Source organism: Gymnoscopelus braueri, assembly GCF_963280865.1.
Source record: "Gymnoscopelus braueri genome assembly, chromosome: 14".
NCBI lineage: Eukaryota > Metazoa > Chordata > Actinopteri > Myctophiformes > Myctophidae > Gymnoscopelus > Gymnoscopelus braueri.
The window spans coordinates 17,411,087-17,434,704 of record NC_137619.1 but is presented as its reverse complement, the minus strand read 5'-3'; the positions used below and the strand labels follow the sequence as shown (position 1 = coordinate 17,434,704).

At 42.7% G+C, this 23,618-nt stretch overlaps 1 protein-coding gene across 1 annotated transcript in view; it reads left to right on the top strand.

The window, feature by feature from the left end:
- adgra1b (adhesion G protein-coupled receptor A1b) overlaps positions 1 to 16,104 on the top strand; it is a 270,459-nt gene extending 254,355 nt beyond the window's left edge. The window contains exons 18-19 of the mRNA XM_080450479.1: positions 7,675 to 7,770; positions 14,417 to 16,104. Of these exons, the coding sequence (XP_080306605.1) occupies positions 7,675 to 7,770; positions 14,417 to 15,845 (1,525 nt within the window). The 3' untranslated portion in view covers positions 15,846 to 16,104. The remainder of the gene's footprint in view (positions 1 to 7,674; positions 7,771 to 14,416) is intronic.
- The last annotated feature ends 7,514 nt before the right edge of the window (positions 16,105 to 23,618 follow it).

Genomic DNA, 23,618 nt, shown 5'->3' with positions numbered 1-23,618 from the left:
TTATCACGTCTGAGTCACTGAGATTTTTCCCCCATTCTACACTCCATTCACTTTTGCACATCACATCAGTGGTGGAAAAAGTACTTAAATTATTTACTTAAGTAAAAGTACCAATACTGCAATATAAAAATACTCTGTTACAAGTAAAAGTCCAGAATAAAAAATGTAATTGAGTAAAAGTACAAAAGTATTGGCATCAAAATGTACTTAAAGTACCAAAAGTAAAAGTACTAAATATTTGAAAATAGCCGATCTACAAGCTCACAACGCGTCGCGATGCGACGCGTTGTGAGCTTGTAGATCTGCTATTTTCAAATAGCCTATGTATAAAATAGGGGTAAAGTGGTTAATGTATGTTTCATTATATCATAGTTTATATCTGAAAAGTAACTAGTAACTAAATCTTTCAAAGAATTGTAGTGGAGTAAAAGTACAATATTTGCCTCTGAGATGTAGTGGAGTAGAAGTAAAAGTATTGGAAATTGGAAATACTCAAGTAAAGTACAAATACCTCAACATTGTACTTAAGTACAGTACAGTTACTTTCCACCACTGCATCACATCATATAAGAACTGTGTTCCCCCTGGCACTCGGGTGGTGCAGTGGTAAAGTCACTGCCCACCACCACGGAGGTTGTGGGTTCGAACCCACCGTGGTGCATCCTGCTGTGTCGGGCGTCTACACGAACACTATTGGCCCGTGTTCGGGGGGAGGGAAGCCGGGCGGGGAGGAGGGTGATAATTGTCATTGCACGTACTCCTACGGGCTGGGGGGGCGGCACCTGTCAGCGGGGAGTGTTGGGCGGGAGGAGTAGGAAGAAGGCTCTATGTCCTCCTGGTGGGGGCTCCTCACTGGCAGGTGAGTCAGTACGATACGCCAGCAGTGACAACACAAAAATGTGAGTGGGGAGGAATTAATTGGCACAACGACTAAATTGGGGAGAAAAAGGGGTAAAAAATTATTGGCTATTCTAAATTTAGAGAAAAAATCACACCAGTGTGAAGAGAGTGGTGCCTTTCATGAGTTCATTTCGTTAGTTACTTTTTACAGACTTTGATGACTTCAAAGTATTTTTACTAATTTTAAGTACTTTAAAATGTTTTTATTGATTTTTACGTGTTTTTACTCATTTTAACATCTTTTAAGTATTTTTACTCATTTAAAGTATTTTTACTCATTTAAAGTATTTTTACTCAGTTTAGGAACTTTAAAGTATCTTTACTAATATTTAAGTATTTTTACTCATTTTAAGTATTTTTACTCATTAAGTATTTTTACTCAAAAGTGTGTTGTGTGTGTGTGCGTGTGTGTGTATAATTAGTGTAACTGGTTGCATCTTTGTGTTGCAATCAGCCGCAGCTGTTGAGGCTGTGCTCAAACATACAGAGAGGCCTAGCCCTGAAACATGACTGTCATACCATGACAGTCATGGTGCCGAGTCCCCCTGGTCTAAAGTTGTGTTCTATTTTTTCACATTGCCATCTCTCACATAAACATAAACGTTCAGATTCCAAATATAAAGTGCTTACCACCGAGCCACGGATGTTACAAGGCGATGCGGACCGCGATGAGTACCCGTATCTCCCGTATTGTTCAATAAAAAGCATTTTAATCCCATCGCCGGCCATTTTCTTTTTTTGTTTTTTTTTGTTTTGTAATGTATCAGAGTGCAATACACCTCCCAACCATTAGTGTCGCATGGTTGAAAGTATCAGAGACAATTTGGAGAAAATGGCCGGCGATGGGATTAAAACGCTTTTTATTGAACAATACGGGAGATACGGGTACTCATCGCGGTCCGCATCGCCTTGTAACATCCGTGGCTCGGTGGTAAGCACTTTATATTTGAAATCTGAACGTTTATGTTTATGTGAGAGATGGCAATGTGAAAAAATCGAACACAACTTTAGACCAGGGGGACTCGGCACCATGACGCTTGTATACAAGCGTCATGTGAACCATGGCTACAGAGAGGCCGTGCTCATACACACAGACACACAGACAGACAGACACACACACACCAGGACAAAGTCACTCCTTGGAGTGGCTAGCACCACTCAAAAAAGAAAATAAATAAGAACTGTTCCCAAAATAAAATGAAAACTAGTGCTAGATGCTAGCTGCTGCCAGGTATGTGTCGTTTATGATATTTAGTCACATTTGATAAAATGTAATTAATTCTGCGCCTGCTGCGGTACCCGAAAGTAGCGTTGGAGACTACAGTTGGAAATCACATGACTCATCCGTCGCCACTGTCAAAAACATTCCTGAGATTCCTTAGATTTCGTGACATTAGTTATCAGAGTGTGTTATTATTTAGTTTGTTTGACAAAACAACTGAGAACTGACAAACGCTGCTCTCCTACAGAAAGAAATAATCCAGTGCAACACAACGTGACGCTGATTATGTGTGATCAGAATCAGAATCAGAATCAGTTTTATTGTCACATCACAGGTTTACAAGGTAAAAAAGTGGGTGAAATTCTTTTTTGTACATCGTTCCCATCGCAACGTTAGTTTCCATAGAAAGAAGAGGGGGGGGGGAGAAGAAGAGGGTGGGGGGCAGGTGGGAAGGAGATCAAAAACAAGAGAGCAACAGAAGGCCAGACAAGTTATCTACATATTTACAAATTACCTGAGATAATAAATAAAACTAAAAAAACTAAACTAAGGTGCCTGAGCATAGCAGCAATGTATTGTACTGTGCATGTTATACTTATACTGTGCATGATAGACAAGGACGTTAAGGTGCTTAAGGAGCACAATAAAAAGACCCAAAAAAAGTCAGTGCGTTATACAAGGGATTAAGGTGCAAAAGGTCAGTGCGTGTCCACCTAGAGTGGACTGACCCTAGTATAATCCGCATGTAGCTCCATGAGGGAGTGCAACAAAAAGTCATTTGTACCTGGTGTAGTCCACAGGTGTGTCCGAGGGGGGGGCTAAAGTCCAAGTCATTGTCCCTGGTATAATCCACAGGTGTGTTCAGGAAGAGCCAGAAAAGTCTGCGCCGCCTGCTGTCAGGCTGCTGAACTCATCCAGGCTTATGCCCCATTCAGCATTCTGACAGCGGCTGGATTGAAACTACACCAAAATCTGGTGGTGGAACTCTTGATACTGCGGTAGAGCCCCTTGCCCGGTCGCGGTCGTTGTAGGGGGTTGAACAGTCTATGACTTGGGTGGTGCTTGTCCTTGATGATGCGCTTGGCTTTGACCACGCACCGCTTTTTGTACAGTTCCTGGAGCGCTGGGAGCTCGATTCCCATTATCCGCTCTGCCGATCGCACTACTCGTTGTAGGCTGACCTTTTCTCGGGCAGTGCAGTTCCCGTACCAGGCCGTGACACAGCCTGTTAGGATGCCTTCGACAGAACTGTTGTAGTACAGCCTGAGGATGCGACGTCCTACTCCGAGCTTCTTCAGGCGGCGGAGCCAGTACAGTCGCTGCTGAGCCTTTTTCCTCACGTGTGTGGAGTGCGTCTCCCATTTGAGGTCCTCCTCGATGTGTACTCCGAGTGTACTCCGTGTGATGGTAGTGCCGTGATCCGAACGCTAGATAATAGGAGATGTTCTCTTAAGGTCATTTTTGAACCTGGGAATTGATGTCAGTTTGTAGGCGGCAATAAAAAAAAATGTGTCTTCCGATATATGAGTACCTCTTCACCGTCAGTTGATGCTTATATCCATTTTGAGTCAAATCGCCAACCATTTGTTTATTTTTGGAACACAGTTCTTATATGAAGTGAAAAGTCTGTGGGATTTAGAATGGGAAAAATAAATGCATGAGAAGTAAGGGGAGTGACGTCAGACTTTGGTATTACCAGCTAAATAATTAACATAACTTGCTGGCATAGGCAGTGGGAGGAGAGTGGTTTTCACATGCCCTCCTTGGCAGTAAAAGTGCAGCTATGTGACAAATTTCATTTTGTTTCATTTGCGGGACAGTACTTAATACTCGTGTGAGAGGTGACTGGGCATTTGGGGTTCCCTTCAGCCTGGTGGGTTGGCAGTTCTGCTTCCTCACGTACCCTAAAATCCCCTCATGTCCAAGATGACATATCTTGAAATGTCACCTTAATTGCTCGTTCTTTTTTAAACGGACAAATTATCAAATCATATTACAGACAGCTGCGTGGCAGTGCGTGCTGCACTCTGTGTTGCGAGCCCCTCTGTGTTTCTCTCTTTTCTCTCTCTCTCGCTCACCCTCTCCCTATACACGTCACAATGTAGTAAACGGGCCTACTTTAACTTGCATCGTAGTTGGACATGCATATATATATATACGTTTTACCTTTCTCTAGTTATGTCAACATTGCTCTGAAGCATTTTGGTCATTGAATAGTTCTAGGTACAGGGCAGGCAGCTTGCTGTCACACAGTCTCACTCACTATTAACCCATTAAGACCTGAAGCAGTCTTCTAAATCCCAACAGTATTCTGAAAAACGTATGTTTCTATATCAGTGGTGCTCAAACTTTTTCATGTCCATGACCCCCAAAACGATATGAATTTGGCCGCGGACCCCCATCTCAAAACATTTTGTTCCAGGGACCCCCAGAAGCAAAGATTTGAGTTAAAAATGTTCGCTTTAAAATAATATATGTATTCAAAGATTTGCACACATTTTCACAATAAAAAAAAAATAGCAGATCTACAAGCTCGTAGCGCGGCACTCGGTGCCGCGCTACGACGAGCTTGTATATCTGCTATTTTTTAATAGCCAAAGTGTAAAATAATGCTTTTTAGCTCAAATCAAAAAATGACACTGATGCGTTCCAGGTCTTAAAGCATGCTCGCTCGATCCAAAGTCACGGTCTCTCTCTTGCTAAAACCAAAGCTTGCTCGACCTCTCTCGCTCGACGTTCTCTCTCTGTCTCTTTCTCGACATCGTGACGCTAACCGGGTACAGCGATGTTCTGTGTTTGCAGAGGAATATGTATTGCCGCCAATTACATTGCTGCAAAAAAGCTTCCCCGTCAAATTGCCAACAACAAAAAAGTACAGAAATCTGTGCACGTTTTTCACATGACATGGCAATCAAATAATATCCGCTACATTGCCTGCATTGCAGCTAAGTGAAAACGCGGCTGGCTATAGTGGCGTTACATCGCAGTATGCAAACATGAGCATTCTACTGGTGCACCGGAAAAGGCAGGCAGGTTGTCTTAAGTGAGACAAAAAGGAATGAGGGTCATAAAGCACGGGTGGCTGGGGGTGAGGGGGTGGAGGGTTTAACATCCACTAGTTCTTCTCATTTATGCTTATCTGTCTGACGGCTGTGTAAATGGCTTTCTGGTGGTGGTGGAGGAGGTGGAGGGCGTCCCTTGGGGGGGGGAAACCGCTCCTCGTATAGAGACAGTGACAGGCCCAGTAATGCCCCGCCCTTGCAAACTCTAGGCCAGACAAACATCTTGATTGTAATTGAATTTTTTGGGGATGGGTGCCGTGTGTGACGGAGAGAGGACAGGGGGGGGGGAGGATAGGAGCGCAGAGACCATGATGGAATGGTAGAAAAGGCTAGAGTGCTGACAGAGGTTGAGATTGAGAAGGAAAGGAAAGGAAGGAAGAGGAAATAGAGTGGAGAAGAGAGAGAGGATGACAGAGGAAGGAGGGGGATGGGGTGCAAAGGGCTGGCTTTGTTACTGCAGTTACTTAGGGGTGGATTTGTATAAAAAACTAATTCAAAATGCGTGCGTGTGTGGAGAAGTTTGAATATGCTTTACATAATGCATAATACCAGTGCAACAGGCTTTAAAACCAATTGAGGGGGGTGGTGGGGGGGGGGGGGGGAGCAATCACATTAAAGATTAAATCCTCTCTAAATTTATGTTGTTTTGCACATGGCAGCAGATTTTCCCAAAAGCATACGTTTCCGTATCTTCTATTTACTCACAAGTGGCTTCTGTCTTGCCAAAGTAATCTTCATGGTACGCCTGGAAGAGAAATTAAATGAATCTAAATATGAACTGCTGCAATTTCCAAATCGCAGAGGCGGCAATTAATTGCATAAGAGAGATGGGGCTCCAACATTAAATTATAGACAATGTATTCTAGTGCTTTGGGTAATGAATCAAGTACAATATTCGCGAAACCTTTCATCATACTCAAACTCGGTAAATCTTCCGCACTGACATTTATTTTAATGAAACCACTTTTCTTTGAACAAAGAACAAAGTTCTGAAAAATGTCTGACGAGAGAATCTTGAGATGATATGACTCACGGTTTAAATCGCTTTTTTGCATTATTTTCCAAAAAAATAATGACAATTACATTATTTGTCAAAATGGTTCAGACCTAATTCATCATGGAGAGTCGGCTTGGCCATCCATAAAGGAGGGATGACGTGTCATTGAAGGTCCTCATCTGCATTATTTGTTGTTAAATCTTCTTGTTAAGTCTTCATAAACCAGCACACTAACAAACACACTATCAATCTTGCTTTCAGTTTCTCAAATTAGAATGAATAATGACTATGTTAAATAGCAGTTTGAAGATATATGTCCCAGAAGGAGAGACAGTAGTTTGAGTCATAAATAAATATAGGCTTTTGTTTATGTAGAATTCATGTACATTCTGGGTTAAAAGGTTAATTTCATTATGAATAAATTGTAGTAAAAACAACAATAAACTGTACAAAAGCATTATTCAACCTGTCCTGTTTTTTCCACTTTATGCCCAATCTTTTCCACTTTATTGTCCATGTCTAACAAAAACAAACTTTTCAGTATTACCCGTATTGCTTCCAAGATTATCGGACTTCCCACACCAACACTTTCTGATGAACAATAAGGCCATCACACTCTTAGCACTTACGATAACAAATGACACTGATCATCCCCTGTATCGCTACTTCGAACTCATGCCATCTGGACGAAGACACAGAACCTTGAAGTGGGAAAAGGCTCGTTTTAGCAGGAGTTTTGTCCCCTCAGCCATTGCGGCATTAAACAAATTGCCTCGCAGATAGGATGTTTTTTTGTGTTGAGTGGGGACCTCATGTATTGTCTTGGTGTTTTGTGCTATATGGTTATGTGTTTTTCTGTTGAACAGACGGTGAAGACGAATATCCCTGTGGGGACAATAAAGACTATTATTAATAAATATATTAAGAAGGTCTATATTACAAGGTTGTATTACACCTCTAAACATGTCCACTGTTGGAGCATCACAAACTGCATTCTGTTTAAAGCCGTGTGATGAATCGCTCATTGCTTAACAAAAGATGACTGGGATGGGCAAGTGGGCAATTCACGACCTCAACAACACCTCAGTAGGCTACAAAAAAAAAATGAGTCATCCAAAAAGTTCTATGTCTCCTAGCATTTGAGAGAGATTGAACTACTATTAAATTATAGACATTTTCAAGTGCAAGCCCCGTTGTCTCATGCTGTAGTGGAGGCCGTGGGCTTTTAGCTGCACATGTTTGAACATTATTTGAGTTGTTAACTTTGTTTGCCGTTGTAAAAATGAGTTGTGAACCGATGGGGATTTTCCTGAAACTTGGTAGGCTACCTCATAGAGGTCAAGGTCACGGTCAAAAATTTCATTTTTTTAGACATTTTCAAGAAAAAGGATTATAAATCACAACTTATAATGCATTCTTCTCTCTCTCTCTCTCTCTCTCTCTCTCTCTCTCTCTCTCTCTCTCTCTCTCTCTCTCTCTGTCATTCTCCACAGGTTTTATCTAGTGAGTGGTGGAGTCCCTCTCATTATCTGTGGGGTCACTGCAGCTGTCAATATAGACAACTATGGCAGTGGGGAGCAAGCGCCATAGTAAGTCCTTTACTCTCCTGGTCAAACTGCAAGAGCATTGTTGTCACCGCCAGGCCGAAGGCGTGGCCGAGACTACGTTTTCGCCCTGTCCGTCCTTGTGTGTGTGTGTGTGTGTGTGTGTGTGTGTGTGTGTGTGTGTGTGTGTGTGTGTGTGTGTGTGTGTGTGTGTTTGTGTTCGTCCGTCCGTCTGTGTACACTGTACATCTACTCTCCAGCACCGTTGGACCTATCGGTGTGAAACTGTGCACGCATACTCCCTGGAGGCCAGAGCAGAACCTCTGCCCCAAATCTTTCACATCGGCCTGTTATAGCGCCACCAGGAGGCCAATTTTTTGCAAAACACTTTTTGATATTACTCCTACAGATTTTGTCCAAAACATCACGCAAATCGATACACAGTATCTCTATAGCCATGTGATCAAGACGAACCTGTCACATTTCTCATATTCCATTCCGATTGGCTATGATTGGCTTCCAAAGTTTGTGGGGGTGGCCGATGCAGTTTTGCTACTACTCCAACAGATTTTGTCCAAAACTCACACAAATCGATATACATTACCTCCGGGGTCATGTGATCAAGGTGTATACGTTAGATTTTTCTGATCCCATTCCAAGTGGCTATGATCACAGTTTGACAGAGGAGCACACGTTTTCTACTTTTACAGTATTATGTTGTTGGGGATCAAAGATTTAACGAGGCACCATGAAAATCAACCTATGAGTAAACACAAGCTTAATTTGTATTTAACCTTAACTTTAAACCACCAATAAAATAATGAAAGATTATAAAATAATCACTTATTATTTTATTTCAATAAATCTACAAGATCTGAAGGGGAAAACGTTCTTGTCTCGGCAGAGCCTTTTTTAAAGATGTGTGTCAACATATGTCAATATTCTATAAGGAATAATAATTCAACTTGAGCAATGACCAAACTAGATTTGATATTAAAAATATATGAATTTATTCAATCAAACCTAAGCTAGGCACGCAACATTTAAGAAAAAGGAAAATCTCAACATTAAACGTAATAAAGGTTTAGCTGGATTCAGATGGAAGCTAAACCTAACTTTAAATCCTGTAAGAAAACAACAATTAAATGAAATAAGAAGCAATTAATGATATGCCATGAGCAACTGAATTGATCTTATTCAGGAGTTGTTCCTGTGTTTACCGCACATCACAGTTGTCATGTGATGTGTTTGATGTCCAGTGATGAACGTTGTCTGTTGTGGCAACGTGTAGTTGTAGATCCGTCCTATTGTCTCACTCAGTCCTCTGAGGAGCCAGTTGTGGCAGAATGCTGCCCATGTGCTCTACCTATGGTCAGGCAAGAGCGCAGTCGTCGTAGCGTTGAGCAGGGGCCGGTCAGGAGCTTTGTGGCAGCTGAATTATCTTTAGGGATGCCTAGGCCAGGCAGAAAAGGAGCAGCGGAGACACAACTTGGTCAGGGTCAGATCATCTGGGGGACCCCAAGCTGTTGCGTCTGGCTTGTGGGAGAATCAGGCCTTCCAGTCACGGAGGTGCGGTGTGAAGAGTTTCCTGTCCATTCATGGAGGGCATCTTCTTCTTCGCAGTCCCTTGCTTCCTCAGAGAGGGGCTTCCTCTGTCTGGGAGCTTCCGAGTAGTCGAAGTCGTAGTTAAAGTGGGGGGGTCACACACAGCGTTTATATACGTTGCGTGTTGACAGTAACATGAGGCTGTTGCAACACACGTGTTGTTGTTTTGAGGCAAAGTGGTCCAGAGAAATGTCCATCTTGGGAAGATGAAGTCATGCACTCTTGCATTGCTCATGGCTTAAATTACACATATTCTGCAAATGTCGTGTTTATTTTATTTACACCGTTATTATAAACCATTGAATCCAGTGCAGTAAACTACGATGAATATGATGCAAATAGTATATGTCATAATTACAATCAAAATCATGATTAATGAATTGGAATGATTACATGAATGAAACATTCAAACATTATGACATGAGTGGTGACATGAATGGTTACTTGTCAATAAGTCAGAGTGTTATCTGTGGGATGATAACAATCCAATAAAGGGAAACAGTATTATAATCCAAGAATCCTTATCCATTCTGGATTGAGTCTGTAGGTTCCAGTGAGTCTGATTTGGAGACAAACATCTGAAAATAGAATGTACCAAGTTTCGGTTGCACTTCAAAGTGAGCCAAACCTTGTGTTAGTGAAATGAGATGCAACTGTCATCTGTATCCATGGTCCAGTTCTGTCCTGAGGGTCAATAGGTCAGTTTGTGCAGCATGGGCTCCTATATCATGTGGATTGAGCCATCAGTGTCAGACAGTTAGAAATACTTGCTGTGTCCATTTGTTCATCCAATATTATAAGTGTGGAAACTGTATAAACAGTATTTGTGCTTCTATATCGATAGTTACTACAGATCCCCCATTTCAGCATCAAAAGGTCAAAGGTTATGAAGATATTTTGATGGTGAAAAGAATGAGGAGATAAAAGCACAATGAGTTGAACTCAGGACAACAGATCAATAGTTGTTCATGGCATAATACATGTCTTATGCTATGTCTATGCTAATGATCTAAAGTTTGATTTCATGAATGAAAACCTTCTGAGGGAATAAAACAAACTTATTTCTCAAAGGAATAAGACTAAGCATGCAGTGTATGGACAACACTGAGGTTTATGCTGTCTAGCCTATAAGAAAATCAGGATTTTCTATCATCACGTTGGTCATGGACTGATAAGGCTATAAGTTTGAAATAAAGTAAAGAAAAGAAAAGAAAGAAAAGATGGGAAAGAATTAATTGTAAAACTTCCATGGGGTGTGAGATGTTGTACTGTATGCAACATCACCTATTCTTCTATTCTTTCCCTACACTTAGAAGGGATGCATGCATACTTAGTGAGCATGCAGGTGGCTATTTCAGGGCTGTGATAGAAATAGCACTGAGACCTAGTGTACTGTATGTAGAAAAAGTATAGACTGGTTAATCTTGAGTTGAGAACTGATTAACTTGTAAATACTAGAGAGGTCTTTAAAAGGAGTTGACTATAATAGGCTGAGCGACAGTAGATTGATAAGCATGCAGGTCGATCTTGAGAGCCTAATAGCAACGGTGTAGGAATATACAAAATAGTATATCATGACGAGTGCCACCCCCATTCTGAGATCTGGGGTGGTGATCTGTAAAACAGAGTTACAGAAAAAGCATATAGCTAACTACATTCAATTTTGATTAATTGAATGTTAGTGATAGAGTACCGAAAGGGGTAACATAGAATATGTTACTTCATTTGGATTAGCGCTAGTTTAAGGACTCATTTTAACAAATTAAAAACATGTTCATGTATTGTGCAGTTACTGCATATCTCCTGTGAGGGAGATCTCGGGAACATAATGCGTGGGCCCTCATTTCTAGATGTGCCAGGGATGTCAGCAGCTGTCTAACATGGCCTGTATGAGGGACACATAGGTCAGATACAGGTTTATCAATGACTCTAGGTTAAGCATATAGTTTGCAGGTTTATAAGTTAAAATGTTTTGTCATTGAATCAATTTGACAAGGTAGCAATACCATAGTTAGTCCTTAATATTGATTAGCATAATAAAACAGGGTTTTAGGTTTTATTACATTAATTACATCCAGTTTATGAAATATCACTAGTAGTTTAGCATGATAGGAGCATAGGGACAACGGTTTAAGCATCAGGCCTAAGTCGCCAATTGTCAGAATCATGCGCGGGACTACAGGTACGTTTTAGCCGGGCTCTTTGCCGTCGCGATAAGACAGGTGATGGAGAGCGGGCTGCCTTAGCATGATTTTCCTGAGAATAATTTTCCTGAAGATAACCAGGTCTGTTAAATTCAAGGAAATTATTATAAATGCGGTCTGCTTTCCTTCTTAACTGACTGCTATGCATGTCTGGGTGAACTATCACACAGACATGTTGTCTGATGCAGGGGTGCAGTCGATCAAGGAAAAAGGCTTTAAATGTCCTATCTTCTTCCATATTAAGACTATTCTGGTCAGTAAACCACACTTTTCTCAAACGGCCAAAGAAAGTGCTAGGACTTTCTTTTTCGGTTTGTCTAAGCCGTAAAGATGCGTGCAGTCCTTTTGATTTAAGATTCCTGAATTCCTCAATCAGGTGTTGACACAGAACGTCATATTGTTTGACAACCTCAGATGATTGACGTTCAATAAATCGGCGTACCTCAGAGTTAGAAGTAATACCTATGAGGAGAACTTTTTGGTCTGTGGTAGCATTTGGGAAATCTTTTAGAAAGAAATCAATGTCTCTTAAATGATCAACTACGCCACAATCCTGGCCAGGTTTAGGATCAAATCGTGACATATTGTGAGCGATTCTGTCCAATACATCTCTAGTCAAAACTGGAGGAGATAGATTTTTGAATGGTGGGCCAGAGCTATTTTGGCTAAGATGTAGCATCACATCAGAGGGAGGTGGAGCCGAGATGCCTGGGTAAGGCATGTTGGGCATGCCATTGCATTGAGCTTTCAAGTTCAGAGAAGGGGACCATGATGGCAAAGCATCTAAGGGCACAGGCAGAAGCACTGTGTTGGGGCCCTGAGCTATCAGATTACACTGAGTGTCTTTAGAGCTGACAGCTGGATGTTTTACATGGCTATTAGGAATCATTTCCTTAAGTAAAATAATCTCTTGCTGTTGTTGATTACTCTTAACAGTAAGCTGTTTATTTTCATTTGTCAGACTTCTGATTGAATCTTGCAGTTTGTCAATGCTCTGTTTTGACAAGGCAATTTGAGATACTGCATCATTCAACCTTTCATTAAAGGAAGTGATGCATGATTTCATGTCAATCACTTGGGCCTTAAAGTTTTCGTTGGTGTCATGCATCATATTCATTGTTGAATTGAATATGGCAGTGAGCTGCATGATATGATTTTGAGCAGCATCCTCTTTCAAATTTTGTTGCTGTGACAGTTTCTTTTTGGATGTCAAAATTTGACTCAGATTGTTATCAGAATTTACATGAGTAGAATTCTGCGTTGCTTTCTCTAACGGTTGTGTATTCTTTGAATCAATGATTGTTAGTCCAAATTCAGAGATTAGTTTTAGTGCATACAGCACTTTTTGAAACAATATCTTGACATTTACCATAATCAACATCATGATTATCGTGAATGGGGAGAGGAATCTCACCAATTCCATGACATCGGTGCTCTGAGTTAATGTGTCAGGCATTTTGGAAATGATTGATTAGAGAATACGCAAGGATAAAGAAAATATGGTACTATTACAGCAACAAAAATGATAAGGCTTTAGTTGAAAGGATTGCATTAATGCAAGATTATTTTGAAGATTTAAACAAGCAAGGATCAAATTTGATAGATTCCTAAGATTACTTAAGGATAACACACTAACACAGAATATGGGTACAGCAGCGGAGAAGCTCTGTGATGCTGTGTGTGTGTGTGTGTGTGTGTGTGTGTGTGAGAGAGTGGTATGTGTGCCTGTGGAGTCCGGTTTCAGCAAGCAGGCTGACCCACTGGAATAGCTTTTTGACACACTACTCACATCACAACTTGGACTGCCAAGATGGCGGTCTGGAACGGACGCTGTACTCTTAAGATGGTGGCGATGGCTTGCTATCTAAAGTAGCGTCACAGGACAAAGAATGTGCAGCACATTGGGTTAATGCTAGTTATTCACAGTGAGCTGTCACATAAATTATGTCCAACCCGTACACTGAAAGTGAGAGGGTTAAATAAGGGGACTTACCTCGACTCGCAAAATAGGCCTAGATTAGCGAGGAACGCAACCCTTAAGTTTTAAGCACAAGGAGTGTAGTTAGTAACTGTCTCAACTTATACCAAATCAAATATTACCAGGTGATGAAATAGGTTAGCTATGCCTATATTTCATTAAGTTACATCTGGCTTAGCACATCCTCCAATAAATGTTTGATCATTTTGGAGGGATACTATTAGGAACTGTAATTGCTTATTTTGCACTTTCACACGACGTCAGTGGACTTTTCACGCATTAAGCATACAGTAACTTATTTTTGCGTTTTTACACGTTAATGGACTGGATTAACGTTAACTTTACGCAAATTGATGACTTTTTAGGCTCGCATTAATTTCTCTGCTCTTAAACTCTCAAGATTAGAAACAGCAGATCTGTGGGATTGCACAGTTGCTCAGAATAGCTGTTTGGGCTGCTGGACAGTGGCTCAAGTTTCACAGGCTGCCTGAAGGACTGAGGATTTTAAGCAAAGTTGAATTATTACAGAACACAAACTTGTTGATGACACATCGAAATTAAGTTGCCAAGCCTCACACGGGGCACCAATTATGTAGTAGGCATTGCCTGAGTCAGATTTTCAGGCAGGTACACACACACCTCCATCCATTCCATTATGATTTTCAAAGGGGGATTAAGTGTTTGATGAACCCTATTGTTTGTTTTTCTGTGTTTACTAAATGGCTTATAGAGGTCATGTGGTAATGATGAAGCTAACATTGTGTGTGTGTGTGTGTGTGTGTGTGTGTGCGTGTGCGTGTGCGTGTGCGTGTGCGTGTGTGTGTGTGTGTGTGTGTGCGTGCGTGCGTGCGTGCGTGCGTGTGTGCGTGTGCGTTTGTGCGTGCCTTTGTGTCGTGTGTTGCAGCTGCTGGATGGCATGGGAGCCCAGCTTGGGAGCCTTCTTTGGCCCCGTGGCCTTCATCGTGCTGGTGACATGCGTCTACTTCCTGTGCACCTTCATCCAGCTGCGCCGACACCCCGAGAAGAAGTATGAGCTGAAGCAGCTGAGCGAGGAGCAGCAGAGGCTGGCCGCCGCTGACGTGCCGACCCACTGCAACCAAGGGGCGGAGCCCGGGGCGCTGGTGGCGGCGGCGCCTGGCGGCGGCGGCCAGTGCCCGGCCGGCTGCCCGGGAGTCCCGATCAACCCCGCGCTGCTGGCCAACGAGCACTCCTTCAAGGCCCAGGTGCGCACGGCGGCCTTCACCCTCTTCCTGTTCCTGGCCACCTGGACCTTCGGGGCGCTGGCCGTGACACAGGGCCACTTCCTGGATATGATCTTCAGCTGCCTGTATGGTGCCTTCTCCGTCACACTGGGGCTGTTCGTCCTCATTCACCACTGCGCCAAACGCGACGACGTCTGGCACTGCTGGTGCTCCTGTTGTCCCGGACGACGCGCCGACGGCGGCGGCGCCCACGGGCCCGGACCCGTCCGGCCCAAAGTCAACGTGAACGGGGACACCCCGGGGCACGGCCACAGCCACTGCCACCACGACTCGCCGTGCCCGGGCAAAGCCCTGATGGGCTGCGGCCACAGCCACTGCAAACACGCTCCGCTGCCGTCGGCGCAGAACCACGTGGCGTGCCTGGCCCCCGTGGCGCCGTGCTGCGCCGCCATGCGCAGCCAGCAGCTCATGGACGAGGAGCCGGCGCCCACCCACGTGCTGCTCGCCGAGGCGGAGGGCTACCGGCCCGGGATCCACCTGCACCGCTGCCTCAAGGGCAGCACGAGGACTAAGGGCCGGCATTTTGGTCGCCACCGGGCCGGGGGCGGCGCCGGAGGAGGAGCGGCGGGGAACGAGCGGGAGTACGCCTACCACATCCCGTCCAGCGTGGACGGCGGCAGCGTGCACAGCTCGCACGCGGACAGCCCGCAGCACAGCGCGCACGAGCACCACGCCCACGTCTGCCCGCACCTGGCCCACGAGGGGCACCACGACGGGCATCACGCGTGCCACGCCGCCTCGGTCGGCGCCCACGAGCTGGCGTGTCACAATCCCTGCCACAGGCACATCTGCTGCTCCAAGGCGGACCTTTTCCCCACGCTGTGCCAGGCGGAGGCGGGCGACACGGGGGCCTTTCTGTGTGGCTGTGGCAAAATGGCGGAGGAGGACCTGGTGGCACCGCATCGCCACCTGGAAATGCACGCGGCCCCGCCGCGCAGACAATCCTACCCCCAGATCCCGCCCAATCAGAACGGGATCCTGAAGGGGGGCCTTCATGAGGGACTCCTGTACACGTCAGACAGCACGGGGAATATACGCACCGGGCCGTGGAGAAATGAAACTACCGTGTAGTCCACAGACTGGGACCGTGGTAAAAAAAAAAGAAAACGTCTGCCTCGACCCCCCTTCCAAAAAATAAGCCCTCACCACCCTTTGTAGGATAACAAAAAAAAGAAGGAAAAAAAAATGGAATAACACATCACATGTCACAATCAGAGTGGGTTTTTATAATTATTGTTATTATTGTTTTGTTTTATGTTCTCATATATTCACATGTATGTCCTGTTTCGATGTACAGAAATCTGACATCCATGTTTATGGTCTCCAGGGCATTCGACGCAGGACAGAAATTCTTCCGTCAAGAAAGATTTGTAAAATGTGCTTTTATTTTACCACTTCATAATACTACACAACACATGCACACTACAGATATGTGTATATATGTATGTATATATATATATATATATATATATATATATACACATACATATATACACATACATATATACGTATATATATGTACATATATGTACATATATATATATACGTACATAAATACATATATATGTATATGAGAAAATGGATGGTTGTGTATGAAAATGTATTAGTGCTTAAATGCACTTTTACACTTTGAATCTGAATCCATCCAATTAGTCTCTGACGACATACCTCCTGTTCTTCAAGAAACTCTTGACATCCATGTTTTAGACAAACTTAAACCAGCAATTTTAGACTCCATTGGTATTTTTGCCAGTCAAACAAGCAACCTTACTATCAACTGTGAATATCTACTAGAGATTTTATAAATAATATACAAAGATATTGTCCGCTTGCCAGAGATAGCTGTGAAAATTAAAAAGCAACCGAAAAGAGCAGTGAAATCCACGTAGAGTCTCCTCTTCCGGGTTGATATTGATCGTGCTGTGTGTAAGATGTCTTTACCGTTGTGTTTCTTTTTGGGGGTGGGACTGGGAGACCACAAAAACTAGAACATTACCATTGTGAATAGAGAGTTGGCGCCACTATATACCATGAGAGTTCATGTCATTGTATATCATGAGGTTTAACACTGTGCCACATCAACTCTGCTCCCCCACAAGTGTGTGTTTCACACATAGCCTACCCCTAGACATTCTACAGTCAATATTTGATGAATCGATATTTCATACATTGTCGTGAAGAAGCTATATTTGTAAAAATTAAGACACTTAACAGCTTTAGGAGAGAAGCGAGTGTTGTGAGCATGAGTGTGCAAGAGACTCAAGTTACTGAGGGTACACCTTGGGAAACCCGCCTTTGACCTGTATCAGTTTTCTGCCCCTTTATAAAATAATGGAAAATAACAATGTAGACCGTTTTAACATTATTGTTAATGACTCACTGAAATCAATGGGGAAAAATGCAATTGTTTTTTTATGCCCCACAGTGTGCATAATTTGTTGTATGTAGCTACTATTTCCTTTTTTGTTAACATTATTATTATTGTTATTATTATTATTATTACAGTGCAAGCCAATGCCAATTCCTTAACAATTGCCATTACACTGTCTCTTGTCTCCTGACCAGATTAGACTGCTGCAACATGCCATGCATTGTTTTTTATTTTTATTTAATTCTTCCTGTTTTCGGTGCCATTTCACGGTCATGGATTAAGCCTATTTCTCAACTAATATGATTTTCCAATACAGATCTCCATTCCAAAAAGGGAAAAAAAAAATAGCATTTAGTTTTGGACGAGGCCCTATCCGAGAAAACACCATAATATTTTGGTGGCTAGCTTAGCGGCCATCTGGCGTGGAGAGCGAGGCCAAGGCTGAAGCACTGTATGGATCAGTCCATTGTTACCATGAAGGTCACAATCACTTTGAAGCATTGCCACTCAGCAGAGTACATAAAAGAGGCTCTTTATTGATTTAGAACAGCCTTGTTTGTTTTATGAATGGTGATACTGAGAATGACGCTCACCAAGGGAACCACTTATTCACCAGTGACTGTGGCAGGAGGAGGGGGAAAAAAAACAAAAACAGATCCATACATTGTGAAGAGTATGACACAGCAAACCCTGCCCTTGCAAAACCACCTTGGCATGCACGCCATCTATTTACCCAAACTCGTGTGCACTCTTGTCTATGTATATAGAATTGGTTTCTGATTAATTATTTTATAAGAGAAATAAGATATTTAAGAATAAAAGAAATCTATATGTAAAGAAAATTGTATGGTAAAAAAAAAAGAAAAAAAGACTGACCTCTCTATGTTATTAATACTCAGTATCTGAGTTTAGAAATGAATTTTGAAATGCATTTTTTTGTTGCAATTTTGTTTAAATTTATTTCTGTCACATCTGAAATAGAAATGCACTACCCCATGTTTTGGCCTACCAGAGCTGCTCATGATGTTTGTCAAGGAAATATGTGTTCAGAGAGAGAGAGAAAAAAAATATTTCTACAGAGAGAAAACACAAACATTGATGTGGTATTTCTTCTTTTTTTCCCCTTCTTCTTTTTTTTCCAATCCTTTTTGTAATAGCTAAACCAAGTGGTTCTCAACCTTTTCTGGATCGGGGCCCACTTCACAAAAGTGTTCGCGGCCCACCCACCTGTCACTTAAAGGGGTCAGATGGGTGGACTGCATTTTTCAGAGCACGTTTATTTTAACCCATTGAGACCTGAAGCCGATTCCACATGTCTCCTAAATCTCAACAGTTTTCTGAAAAACCTATGTTTCTATATCAGTGGTGCTCAATCTTTTTCATGTCAAGGACCCCCAAAATTATGTTTTTGGCCGCGGACCCCCATCAAAATATGTTGTTCCAGGGACCCCCCCAGAAGCAAAGATTTGAGTTAAAAATTTTCGCTTTAAAAATATATATATTCAGAGGATTTGCTCACATTTTCACGATTTTTCAAAAATAGCAGATCTACAAGCTCGTAGCGCGGCACTCGGTGCCGCGCTATGAGCTTGTAGATCTGCTATTTTTGAATAGCCCAAAGTGTAAAAGAATGCTTTTTAGCTCAAATCTAAAAATGACACAGTTCCAGGTCTTAATGGGTTAATGATCAATCAATAGATTGTGTTCCACCTCGGATCAATGGCACTAATGTAGTACATTTTTAAGTTCTTATTTATTGGTATCACTTTTCTAATATTAATGTTATATTATCATTCGAATCTTTAGCGTTTTGCCAATTATTTCGAGGCCCACTCGCAATACCCTCGTGGACCCATCAGTGGGCCCCGGCCCACAGGTTTGAGAACCAGAGAGCTAAACGACTTCCTGCGGAGACATGGATGATGAAGCATGAAGTTCATAGCTTTGTACAGACAGAGCCACCAGAGGTTATATCCAGGGTCTGGGGCAAGAAGGTGATATTGTTGGCCCCCCACTTGTGACTCATAAACCCCCATTCTTTTCTGTTTTCACTCTACATTAAATACCTTCACTGAAAATAGCCGTTCTACAAGCTTGTAGAACGTACAAGCTTGTAGAACGTCTATTTTAGGTTTTCCCCAGAATACGGATGCCGGGGAACCACATGAACCCCGGTGTCCTTATTCTGGGCATGTCATGTTAGGCAAACATTAATTTATAACCATTTAGTTAAAATAGCAGATCTACAAGCCCGCAATGTGTCACGTTGTGAGCTTGTAGATCGGATATTTTCAGCAAAAGAGATTGGTGTATAGGGAAAAAAGGAGGGGACCAAGTATAGACTCTTTGTTGGGCCCTGGTCAACTGAATTATGAAGTGTTTAAGTGGTTAATCTACAGGCGGGATATTTTCACAATTTTTTTAAAGTGTTTAAAACATTTAGAAAATGTCGAAAGTTTGCCCAACATAATGATGGTTGATGAACTGTCCAATAAAGTGATCACAGTGTATGAGGGCTCCTTTGAGACGCTGACAGACTGTGGCCCTGACTTTTAACGGGTGTTCTCAACCAGTTCTAACGCTGGCCGTACGGCAACCTGAAGCCAGCCACGACCCCATATATATTAAATCACACGATATTCTTCTAATAGAGTTGTTTGTTGTCTGTGAACCCCCCCCCCACCGCTTGGTTGAGAATCACTGGGAAGGGTCTTTGTGACAGTATCACAATTTCTAAAATCATTTGTGTTTTCAGTCTAAAACAAACACAAAAAAAACTAAAAACTAATTACACTTCATGAAACGGAGAGATCGCTGCTTCGGTCTAGGCTAATTGCCATACGTACAATGTGTACTGTATTATTTGCTGGTGCTGTGTCTTCGGAGCAGCCTGAGCTTTTATTTATCAGTGTGAGGCAATGTAGACCTACACAATAAAGACCTTATAGGTGTTAACTTAAACCCTCTAGTCTCAGTAAAACCGACCTGAGTTGCAACCGTACTTAGTACACCGTTTTCACTCTACACCAAATCTACAGAAAAAAATTGCCGATCTACAAGCACCACGTCGCAACGCGTTGTCAGCTTGTAGATCTGCTATTTTTGGCTAATGTTCCCCCCCCCCCTCAGAATATGGATGCTGGGGTTCAAGTGGTTAATTTATCCATTTGTAACTTCTAGAGAATGTGCAATTGTAACCAAATTGACCCGTCTCGTCGATTTGGTTACATTTTCTACACTCCAGGGGTTCAAATGAGCACTGGGTGATTTGACTGTGTATTTTGGTAGGCCTACTGTAGGTCTCTCATCTCTGTTGCCATCTGTAGCAGACATTCTGTCCAAAAGGAGCTTGCCGAGTCAGCGATGGTTCAACCCAGGCCACTGCTACAGTTCTCACCTGTGGTACTGTGTAACAAAAACCCAAAGTCACTTTTCACTTTTTTCTACATCAACACGAATTCCAATAAATGTATTTTTTCACCATGCAATGAAAAGAAAAATGACATCTTTTGCTCTTGTTTCCGAGTTTGCGTGTACAGTTTGTTTTGCATGTGAGCGTGTGTGTGTGTGTGTGTGTGCGTGCGTGCCTAAGACAGTGGTTCTCAAACTCTTTCATGTCAGGGACCCCCAAAATGATAGGTATTTGGCCGCGGACCCCCATCTCAAATATTTTGTTCCAGGGACCCCCCAGTAGTAAAGATGTGAGTTACAAATGTTCGCAGAGATAAATATATATTCAAAAGTTTTGCACACATTTTCACACATTTTTTAAAATAGCAGATCTACAAGCTCATAGCGCGGCACTCGGTGCCGCGCTATGAGCTTGTATATCTTGCTATTTTTGAATAGCCAAAGTATAAAAGGTTAAAATTATTGTGATGCTATATTAACACATTTTGCTGGGGACCCCCTGGAACCCCCCCCCCCAAGGACCCCACTTTGAGAACCAATGGCCTAAGAGACCTAGATGGTGACCTAAGAGAACGACTATGAATGTTGGCGTTAGTGGGAGAATGAAAAAGAGATGGGGGGGGGGGGGGGGGGATGTATGAATGCCTGACTTGTGTGTGTCTCTCCTGCTACTGTATAAATCCCTTCTGACAGTGGTGATGGAGATTGAGATGTTCTCCTTGGGAGAAATATTCACCCAAGGGAAGGTTCTCAAATGATAGCGGGCTCGACTTGACTGGCAGTCTGTCTGTGTGTGTGTGTGTGTGTGCGTGCGTGCGTGCGTGCGTGCGTGCGTGCGTGCGTGTGTGTGTGTGTGACACACACACACACACACATTCATGGGTACACTGTGCGTTCGTGCTGAGCATGCATGTCCCTGGAAATGAGACAGTGTCATTGTGTGCATCACAAATCAGACCCAGGGCCTGACAGGCCGTGAAACGCATGAGCACATTTAATACTCAGCTGGATATAATATGTACATATTTATTTATTTATATTCATTTATTTTACAAGGTTGTACATAGCACGCACCCCCCCCCCCCCCCCCCAAATGGTGCCAATGAGTTGTAATAGTGATTAGTGAATTGTGATAATGAGTGTGAAGGCTAATGTGTTTTAATTATGTGGGGTGTTTCCGAGGTAAAGGAGGATGTCCCCTGTCGGTGAGAGTCATTTTAACTCAGAGAGCGCACAAATGTAACCGAATGGACCCTTATGGGTCCATTTGGTTAAAATTTTGCACTCTCTTGAGTTAGAAATTGGTAAATTAGCACTGAGACTTTCATTGTGCATGTTTGGAGGATGAAAGAAGGCCACAAAAGGTGGGCGCGACTTGTCGCTGAAGAACATAAAAATTGCCCAGGATGGCATCTGTTTCATTAAAAATGGAACTGGGTTTAGCGACACAGCTGTGTGTTTATGATACAATTACCCACGTTTTAATTTCATGCTACCATAAATGCCTTGGTAAACGTGCATGAGTATGCATGGGCGTATTTATGTGTGGGCGCGTGGATGGTGTTTTATATCCATGTACCGTATGCACTTTGTTTGCGTTATAAGTTGCAGTATTATAATTAGCTGCGACGCGTTAAAAACGGTGCAATTTGAACCGGTTCTCCGGACCTAGAACATCGGTTTTGGGGCAAGATTTGAAGTTTCTTTTGTCTAGTACAGTGGTTCTCAACCAGTGGTCCGGGGACCACCGTCCTTGAGGGGGTCCCCAGCCAAATGAATAGTTAGGAACCAAATTGACCCTTATGTGTCTGTAACTCTGAGAGTGTACAAATGGAACCAAATGGACCCTAACGGGTCCATTTGGTTCCATTTCTACACTCTCAAAGTTAACTCATTCACTGCCACTGACGTAAAAAACGTAATTTGTCCCGTTTACCAATCCTGCCACTGACGTAAAAAACGTAATTTTATTTTTTTCAAAAAAAATATATATATATATTTTTTTTTTGTTGTTTTTTTTTCAAATTTGACCCAAAGACCAAGGAGATATGATTGTTTAAAGATCTACACTCCCATCCACTTCCTTGTTAACTTAAAACTTAAAAATTCTGTATCTCGGCTCCTGAGTACTTTTTTTTTTTCAATGAAAAATCTCTGGCAGTGGGCAAACGCGGCCAGCAATAATTGTGGCAGTGAATGATGAACACTAATGCTGATGATACAGTTAAGATTGGGACCCCCAATCAATCAAAATGGTTGAGTCCCTGGCATATGTTTTCGAATGGGGGTCCGTGGGCTAATATGTGTCAATTTGGGGGTCCTTGACGCGAAAAAGGTTGAAAACCACTGGTCTAGCATATCCTGACACTTATGACAATGCATTTTGTCCACCGACAGGAAGGAGACATCTTTCCCAACACAGCCAACAAATGGCATTCAAGGGGATTACATATGTGTTTAATTCAGCCACGTGCAGTACATGTATGTTTTGGTCTTTATGTAATCGTAAACTGTCCTGGGATCTACAGATGTTTTAGAACATCAATTCCCACCCCTTTCTCTCTCTCTCTGTCTCTTCGTCTGTTGGTGTCTGTTTTTACTCTCCCCGGCCGTGTTCTTTCGTTCTCTCTGTCTCTCTCTCTCTCTCTCTCTCTCTCTCTCTCTCTCTCTCTCGTCTCTGATAACAGGGCCTGCTCCGCCAGCCTTGGCAGTGCACACACACACACTGCTGATAGAAGGCTGTGATCGCCATGCTAATGTCGTCCTTGACTTAAATAAAACACCCAAGACTCAAGGGGAGATGGTAGAGAGAGAGAGAGAGGGAGAAAGAGCGAGACAGGGCTGGCAAAAAATAAGTAGAGAGAGATGGAATACAGATGAAGAATAGTAGTAAAGGGGTTTGGAGAGAAAAGAGAAGGAGAGAAAGCCATGTATCAAGATCAAAGAAGGAGAATCGGGATACGACAGGAGGAGGAACGTAGACCTCCGTATCTAGCGAGGCAGAAAGAGGGAGAATGTTATGTCCTCCTATAGACAATGTTCACTTGGCATGCCATAAAATA